Source organism: Suricata suricatta, chromosome 13 (genome assembly GCF_006229205.1).
Source record: "Suricata suricatta isolate VVHF042 chromosome 13, meerkat_22Aug2017_6uvM2_HiC, whole genome shotgun sequence".
Lineage (NCBI taxonomy): Eukaryota > Metazoa > Chordata > Mammalia > Carnivora > Herpestidae > Suricata > Suricata suricatta.
The window spans coordinates 33,774,623-33,784,105 of NC_043712.1; the positions used below are offsets into that span (position 1 = coordinate 33,774,623).

General features: G+C 37.7%; 1 protein-coding gene across 1 annotated transcript in view; it reads right to left on the minus strand.

Moving 5' to 3' along the window:
- Positions 1-9,477, minus strand: part of DCAF10 (DDB1 and CUL4 associated factor 10) — a 52,315-nt gene extending 42,838 nt beyond the window's left edge. Inside the window, exon 1 of the mRNA XM_029919958.1 lies at positions 9,305-9,477. Within this exon, the coding sequence (XP_029775818.1) occupies positions 9,305-9,402 (98 nt within the window). The 5' untranslated portion in view covers positions 9,403-9,477. The remainder of the gene's footprint in view (positions 1-9,304) is intronic.
- Between the last annotated feature and the right edge of the window lie 6 nt (positions 9,478-9,483).

Genomic DNA, 9,483 nt, shown 5'->3' on the forward strand with positions numbered 1-9,483 from the left:
CTGCACCCAACATGGGGCTTGAGCTCACAATCCTGAGATCAAGAGCCACATGTCCTACCAACTAAGCCATCAGAATGCCCCAAGATAGAATTCTAATTAAAAATAATTTTTATTTGAAAGAGAGAGAGCACGTGTGTATGAGCAGGGGAGACAGGCAGAGAGACAGAACCTCAAGCAGGCTCCAGCTCCACGTTCAGCACGGAGCCTAACATGAGGCCTGATGCCACAATCCTGGGATCATGACCTGGGCCAGAGTTGGAATCAAGAGTTGGACACTCAACTGACTGAGCCACCCAGGTGTACCCTCAAGGCAGAATTTTAAATAGCCAAAATTTTCTATTTAGAACAAACTTTTTAGATAAAGTAGGAGAGGGAAAAAAATCTAAATTGAAATCTTTTCCATATTTAGTAATCATGAAATTGCACTTTAAAGGGATTCTGCAGAAAGTCTTTAAAAAAAATTTTTTTTAATGCTTCTTTATTTTGAGACAGAGCACAAGCAGGGGAGTGGCAGAGAGAGAGGGAGACACAGAATCTAAAGCAGGCTCCAGGCTCTGCTGTCAGCAGAGCCTGATGTAGGGCTCAAGCTCACAAGCCGTGAGATCATGACCTGAGTGGAAGTTGGATGCTCAACTGACAGAGCCACCTAGGCGCCCCTGCATAAAAACCCTTTTTTGAAATATCTGGACTTAAGAATTTTTCTGCTAGTTGATCAGCATGAGTAAAAATATTCAAATTAATATCTGTAATTTTAAAGCTATAGAAACAGCCATTTTTTGTTATTCAAAAGAGTTATGGAATGAACTTTACTCCATTTTGTGCATAAAAGTAAACGAATCATTGATCCTTGGAGAGTCTTTATCTTAAACACTGTAAAAAAAATTCTATAAAATACTCATTGTTTTGTTTTAATACAATCTATTTTTGTGCATGGCATGATTTGTAACTTTTTAAAATGCATTTCATTTGCCCCAGTATCAAAGTCTACACTTTTCTCATTAGTTTGAAATGGGATCTTTATCATATACACATTTTGTTTCTGGATTCTATACCCTATTCTACGTAACACCAATATACAATTATAATTTCTAAATGGGTTTATATGTGGTAAAGCAAGATGTCCTCATTGCTTTTTTTAAAATTTACTTATTTTGAGAGAGCAAGACAGCCTGTGCATAAGTGAAGAAGAGGCTGAGAGAGGGAGAGAATCAGAAACAGGCTCTGTGATGACAGCTCACAAAATGTGAGATCATAACCTAAACTGAAATCAAGAGTAGGACATTTAACCAACTGAGCCACCCAGATGCCACCCGCCCCCCACCATTGCTTAATAAGCATTTCTTTGTTTCTTTGCTAGGGAGGTGGCTAATACTATACTTTTTCTTCCAAAGGAATTTTAGATGTAGCATGTCAGGTCTGACTAAAAAACCTTGTTAATATTTTTACTAGGATACACTGACTTTACAAATTAATTCAGTAGAATCTGTATCATTCAGTACTGAATTATCCCATCAATAACATGTATACCTTCACACATATTCAAGATTTTCTCAGCAAGAGTATCTTAGCAATTTTTGGACCTTTAAACATACTTATACATTTTAAATCAACTAACAAGTTATGTACACACACAAGTCCAGCTATGGATTTTCAGATTAAAATCAATCTATAGAAAAGTTTGCATAGAATTGAGATCTTTACAATATGGAGTCTTTCAATCCATGAACATGGTGTATTTCCATTTACCATGGAGATTTTCTCCATATGGGTCATACCTATCTTTTGTTAGATTTATTCACAGGTACAACGTATTTGTTGGTACTTGACATTTTTTTTCATGCTTTTGTAAGTATTCTTTTTAAAATTTTGCTTTGTTGGTGGTGTACAGAAATGCAATTAATTTTAAATGATTTATCCATCAATCTTGCTATTTTAATACTTTATCTGTAGGTTACTTTAGGTTTTGTCGATAATCATATCAATACAAGCAAATGCTTTATTCTTTTTCAGTACTGTTTTCCTTGCTGCACTGGCTAGAACTTTCAGTATAATGTTAAATAGAAATGTTACTATAGCAGGCATTCCTCTCATTCCTAATCTTCAAAATATATTCACTGTTTTCATCATTAAATACCATGTTTGCTGTAAAGTTTTTTTGTTTTATTTTTCTTTTGTTGGGAGGGTAGATTTCTATTATTGGATTAAGAAATTTTCTTCTACTTCAAATTTACTGTGTTTTTCATTAATATATGTTAAATTATCCTAGGTTTTTCCTTCAATATGTTAATGTAGTGATTTACATTATTTTACTTTCTAAACCTTTCATTTCTACAATATTGCTTATTTAGCTCCATTGGCTAAAGCTGTGGGCTCACATTCCTGGCTTCTCTTCCTTTCATAGATCTTAGCCCTACAATTTACTCATTGCCTTAATTCTCTAATTCCTTCAAACACAAATTTTTATGTCTTACATTAAATATTTTCTATTTTTTCTAGCTTTTCTAATTATTCTCTGTTGAAGGGTTGGCCAAACCACCTACTCCACTACTTCTGGAAAGCTATAATCTCTACCTCTTGCATCTGAAGTCATGTCACCCTTTTCATTCTGAATATTGTTTACGTGGGCATTCTCTCCATCAATATGAGTGTTTTTTATTTTTATTGGTCTTTTCAAAGGTCACGTTTTCTCTCTGTTGAGTTATTTCTATTGAATTTTAAAAGTTCACCACTTCTATTCTTTGTTACTCTATTTCCTTCTCCTTTCTTCACTTACTCTATTATTTGCAGATAATGTCACTATTTTTTCTTGAGATATAGACACTTCGCTAATTTTTACTTGTCTTCCTTTCCAGTTTATTGATGACTATTATTTTCCTAATAAGTACTGTTTTACACTTATCATACAAGTTTTGAGATATGTTTTATCATTCAATGCTAAATATTTTTTTTCCTTTTTAATGTTTATTTTTGAGAGAGAGAAACACAGAGTGTGAGCGAGGGAGGGTCAGAGAGGGAGACACAGACTCTGAAGCAGGCTCCAGGCTCTGAGCTGTCAGCAAAGAGCTTGACACGGGGCTCGAACCCTCAAACTGTGAGATCATGACCTGAGCTGAAGTCGACCACTTAACCAACTGAGCCACACAGGCGCCCCCAGTGCTAAATATTTCTAACGTCCATTACCATTTCTTCTTTGGCCCATATGCTATTTATATAAATGTTTCTTCACTTGAAAACACATAAGGTTTTTCTAGTTATCTTTTTGTTATTCATTTCTAGTGATCACACTGTACTGAAATATTGTACTTCTATGATAATCTTTTGAAATGTGGCTGTGTAGGTGAAAATTTTGTAAATCTTCCTTGCGTGTTTGGAAAAAAAACAAGCAGGCGGCAGCTGTTACATATAGTCAAGTGTGATATTAAAAAATGTTAAATATTCAATAGTAATATAAATTAACATGAATAAAAATTTTTATTAAACATTAAAAAATCAACTAACCTATAAATTATAAAAATGCTTTCCAGGTGATAGTTCTCATTAAGTTGTTCATAATATTCTAGTAATCTCCATTATTTATTAATTTTTGGAAATTTTAGCCATAATCTTTTCTTTAATCCAGATGTCCTTGTCTGCACCACGAATAGGCATAGGGAATTACATAAAACCCCTCCAAGAATGTCCACATTATGTTTTTTTATTTATTTTTGAGACACTGAGAGACAGGGCGAGCAGGGGAGGGCCAAAGAGAGAGGGAGGTACAGAATCTGAAGCAGGCTCCAGGCCTGAGCTAGCTGTCAGCACAGAGCCTGATGCGGGGCTCGAACCCACGAACCGTGAGATCATGATCTGAGCCAAAGTCAGACGCTCAACCGACTGAGCCACCCAGGAGCCCCAAGAATGTCCACATTAAACAGGTAGTCATTAAGTAACTTGCAATCTTTGTAAGTAATGAAAAAATTATTCAACATCAATAGAATTGTTCATGGGGCTATATCCTCTTTTTAGCTTTTGCTTAAGTATATTAAAAATTTTTAGCATGTATGCTTGCTGTTAATTTTGTGTATTAAATATGTATATAATTATGTTAATAACTAAGCCACAAAAAGAATCTGTTGGTATATCATCTTTAATTATAATCCTTTAGCCCAGATGAGAATATAATATAGCAGTTAAAAGCCTAAGAAGCCAGGGTACAAATCCTTTGTTTAATGACCTTTCTGCTTCTCAGTTTCCTCAGCTAAACGCTCCTGGTACTGAGATTTATACTGGTGGTCAGTTTCATTAATAAAATGAGTGTTTATTGATACCCATGGTAGGCAGGTATTCAGTGGGTTTTAGCAAACTTAGCCCACTTAATGGTGAAATTCAGAAGGAATAAAAATAGGGATCTGCATCCCAGGAGTAATGACATACATAAACCATCCCTATAGGCCTCATTTATCTGCTGTGGATTCTGTGCTGTCACTTTTGTCTGACTGACTCATTCACCTCTGGATCTCCCCAGACGCTGTAGGTCTCACAAATGACTATGTGAGAATGGCTGGAAAACTGCCTGAGAAAGGGAGCAGCCTCACACTAAGGGAAGCTAAATGGTCACTGGGCATTTGCCTATGGGTTTTTAGTGTGGGGAAGGGTATCTGGCATGGATAAGGAGCACTCTGAACTGATGCTGCAGCTCTCCAGTTAGATGCTTACTGGTAGCTTTCTGTGCCAGCTCTTAACTCTGTAGTTTTTATATAATGGGTTATTCTAGGAGGTCCCATGGAAGGTACTCAATGGGCTTGGGGCAGTAACTATTCAACCACTATGGACATATATCAATATTTTTACAACTGGTACAGCTGAACCAACATGTACTAATGGATTATCAGAACTGGATGCAGCATACAGCCCTTTAAAGTAACATTTTTTTAAATGTTTATTTATTATTGAGACAGAAACATGAGAGGGGGGGAGGGCAGAGAGAGAGAGAGAGAGAGAGAGAAAGAGATACAGAATCCGAAGCAGGCTCCAGGCTCTGAGCAGTCACACAGAGCCTGATGTGGGGCTCGAACCCACGAACCGTGAGATCATGACCTGAGCCGAAGCTGGACGCTTAACCAACTGAGCCACCTAGGTGCTCCTAAAGCAACATTTTAAGTGGTGTTTTTATCTTATGATTGTGTCTGCCTAACTGAAGTATACTCTAATGTACATTAAAATTTTTCTTCATGATGATAAACTTGTCTGTTTTCTCCTTGAAGTTATCAATTTTTGATACATATATTTTAAATCTAAGACTCATCCAACTTCACAGCTCTTTTATTTTCCACGTGAATTGAGCTTTTATCAGCATGATCTCCTATCTCTAGTAATTTTTATTGCCTTAAAGCAGTTTATATATTACTATCGCTCACTAGCTTTTGTTTAGAATGTATTTGATATATTTTTGTCTATCTTTTTGAATATTTAGTAGTAGTATATTTATTACAATTAGTAATATTTGGAATTTATTTTCAGCCATTCCTTATGCTTTCTTTTTTTAATGTTTATTTATTTTTAAGAGAAAGAGAGATACAGTGTTAGGGGGAGAAGGGCAGAGAGAAAGACACAGAATCCAAAGCAGGTTTCAGGCTCTAAGCTGTCAGCATAGCTGACATGGGGCTCAAACTCACAAACTGTGAGATCACGACCTGAGCCGAGTCAAACATTTAACTGACTATGCCACCCAGGCACCCCTGTGCTTTCTATTTATTATACCTTTCCTAATTTTTTCTTTCCCTTTCTTGTCTTTTTTTGGAGTATTTTTTTCTCATTTCCATATTTTTTCCTCTACTAGTCTGGAAATAATATATTCTTTCTTGTTTTAGTGTTTACCTTGCAGATTTTAATATGCAAACATTAAAACCCAAGTTATGATGTCAAATTCTCCTTGAAGAAAATTGTCTTCTTCTTTAGTTCCATCTTTATTAATTCCAAAAGACAAAACTGAAGTTATATTAAGTTTCACATGCATATTTCCCACTTTCTTTATTCTTCATTCTTTCTACCATCTCAGACCTCCCTGTTGAAATTTCTTCTCTTTGAACTTCAAATTTCATTATTGAAGGTCTGGTGGCAAACTCACTGAGCTTTGCTTGTGTATGTATTTATTTCATCTTTGTTCTTGTCAAAAATGAAGACTCCATCTTTGCTGGGTATAGACACCTAGACTGGCAGTCCTCCCGTACCCCAGTATACTGAAAATAATCAACACTGTCCTCTGATTTACACTATTATTGATGATAACTGGCTTTCACTCTCATAATTAATCCTTTGAAGGTATTTTTTTCTCTAGTCTTTAAGATTTTCTATTTGTTGTCCTGGAGTCTCTGTATATCTAGAAAAGATTCCTATTTGGGGTCTGCTGAACATCTTAAAATTATGGTCTGGTGACTTTCTTCAATTCTGGAAAGTTCTCAGCTATTATTTCTTCAATTTTTTTTTCCCCATTATCTCATTTTCTTCAGGAGCTTACCAAATATATACTATGCTTTTTCTCTCTATGCAACATGTCACTAAACCTCCTTCATATTTTCAATCTCTGCATCTTTTTTGTCTCCATTTTAGATAATTTCTTCACTTCTGTTTTCCAATACACTAATTTTCTCTACAGCAGTCCCACACATTATTACCTAATCTATTAACATTATCAAATTTCATTTTTCAAAATGTCATCTTAGGAGGTGTTATTGTAAAACATTTTTGGAATTCTTCAGAAATTACCTGTACTCCATGTATCCTTTCATTTCTTTAGTGCCAAATTCTCTCTAGTCTGATCTCATTAAATTTATAATTTTAATTCTTACTTTCTGTGTCACCTCTCCTCTGTACTGAGAAGTCCTTATAAATGACAGTGGTAATGTACCTAGTAAGCTGATTTACTCATCTAACTGAAGATTATGAGAAATTATCTCCTTTAACACAGATGTCATTTTTCTATAAAATTATTTTAAGTCTTATGAAAATCTGGAGCATATCTGTAGATGTAGTAAGAATACTAAAAAATTAAAACACAACTATATCACCTTGATATAGATAGAAAAGAATGGCAAGTGCAATGTTGGCAACAGTATGGAGAGACAGGCACCTTCAGATGCGTGCAGGATGAATGAGAATTAGTAAAATCTTCACAGAGGGCAATTTAATAATAGGTATCCAAAAATCTTCATAACCTTTGACTCATTCTAGGGTATTATCAGGAGGACATAAATCTAAAAATTTTATTTCTAGAGATTTTATTTAAATAAATTAAAAAATTTAAATAATGATGTAGAAATATATTAACATAGGTAATTCATAATACTACAAAAAAAATCAGGTAACAAAATGACTCCATGTTTACATTAAAATGAACATACACAGGGGCACCTGGCAGGTTCCGTTGGAAGAGCATGTGACTCCTGATCTCAAGGTCGTGAGTTTGAGCCCCATGTTGAGGACAGAGATTACTTAAACAAATAAATAAAAACTTTTAAAATAGGTAAACAGATATGAAGAAAAAAATTCCTTGGATAGCCATTCAATCTCTGCAATTATAACTACTCTTTAGCTTCTAATTTTGCTCATTATTGCCTATGCTTTCTAGAATGAGTATGTATCAATTGCAAATTAAAGTGCTGAATTATTTTAAGTACCAGAGTACCAAACTACTTTTTTCAAAATGTCTGTATGGGACACTACTGTCCACATTCAAACAGAACTATTAGTAATATATTCCTCATTCTAATAGCACTGGCAATGGGAATTCCTTCCTCATAATTCATTCTACCCATCACTCTGTACCTAAAATCCCACTTCCAAAGAGTAGAAACGGCTATTTCTGAAAGCCTGACAGAATGGGGGTGTGGGGGGGTAGAGAAGTTGGAGTATGGAGAAGAAAGGAACAAAATGTTTATGAGGAACAGATTCTTTGTATTTTAGAAGGAGCTTTAGGAATAGGGCTTGGGTGCAGAGGAGTAGGGAAAAGGCAGTTCCATGAATAAACTTTAGCAATGGTTTCTCTTCTCTTCCCTGTGTTCAGGTGCACATTCATTGCTACAGGTTCCACCCAACTGCTATTAGTAGAAACCCCAGAGATCCTAGCACCAAGTATAATTATGAAGAAGCATCTGCATCAGTGAAATGGTACCTCCTCACCATGATTTCAGACTTGACTTTTCTTCTTTGTTAGCATGCTTTAGGTTTTTCTTTAGCAAAATATTTTGCTTTGTTAAGCTATCATCTTTCAGCTTCACTAGTGTGGCCAACTGATCCTCCAGCCATAGGTCCTCTGACACACCATTTCCTCCATCTGAAATAAGTCTCTTTCCGGCCTCATCCTATCTTGGCTAGTTCAACTTCTATTCATTTTTCTGTTCTTGGTCGAATGTTATTTCTTCAGAGAAACCTCAAACACCAAAGAATACAACAGGATCCTTCAAGCCTATATCTCAATTTATAAATATATATTATGACTTATTTGGTATGTAGTTGAACTAATATGTCCCAGGCTTAACAAAAGTGGTCTCAGCTGGCTTTGTTCACCACTGCAACCTCTGCACCTGGAAAACAGCAAGTGCTCAACAAATGTTTGCTGAATGAAAGAATGAATACATAAGCAACTAAGCAAATGACTAGGAATCCAGAGGCCTTGATCAGGTAAGAGTTAAATTAACTATGTCCTCTCAGGGTAGAACTGTGTGTCAATTTTTTCCTTTGTTCCTTGTTGATCTTGTTCGTGTACTCACCAAAGTTTTATTTTGAAAATTCCCCACAACCCAAAGTAAGCCCAGGCCAAACAGGAAGTATTTACTCTGCCAGGAAAAAGGCTGGATAGCCTTAACCGACGCACCCAGTCTAGCCTGGGGACTTCACAAACGCCCCACTTCAGAAGCCGTCGCCGCGTCTCAGTCCGGGAGCCAAGGAACGCACCCGGGTCCCCTCAGGGCAAGTCAGGCGCTGAGTGCGTGGATCCCGCAGGCCCCCCCCCGCTCGCCAGAAGCTTCGGGGAGAAAACCGCAAGCCGGGGATGACAGGGAAAGAAGGAGCATTTACTGCACACGTATCTGCTGGGCACGTACTGCGTGCCAGAGAACCGGGCTCCGGCTGGGCTCGAGCCCCACGGCGCCGCGTCCCGAGAAGCACACACGAGTCCCGGGCCTGCCTACACGCAAGGGGCCGGGCGACACCTCCGACAGCCACAGGGCGCTTCACCAAGTGCCGGCGGCCCCGAGCCCCGGCCGCAGCCCACGGGTGGTAGAGGCAGGCGGAGGCGGGCACCCGCCCTCCGAGAGGCCGTGCTTACCCGTCGGGGGAGTACTCGAGGTTGAAGACGGCGCCGTGGGTGCGGGTGCTGAGGTACACCGAGTCCGCGGGATGGATGGAGCCATAGAGGTTAGTCATGGTGCGAAAATTGTCCCGCGCCGGGTCCACGCACAGCCCGCGGCCCAGACTGCGTTCTCTCAACCACCCGAACAGCCGGGC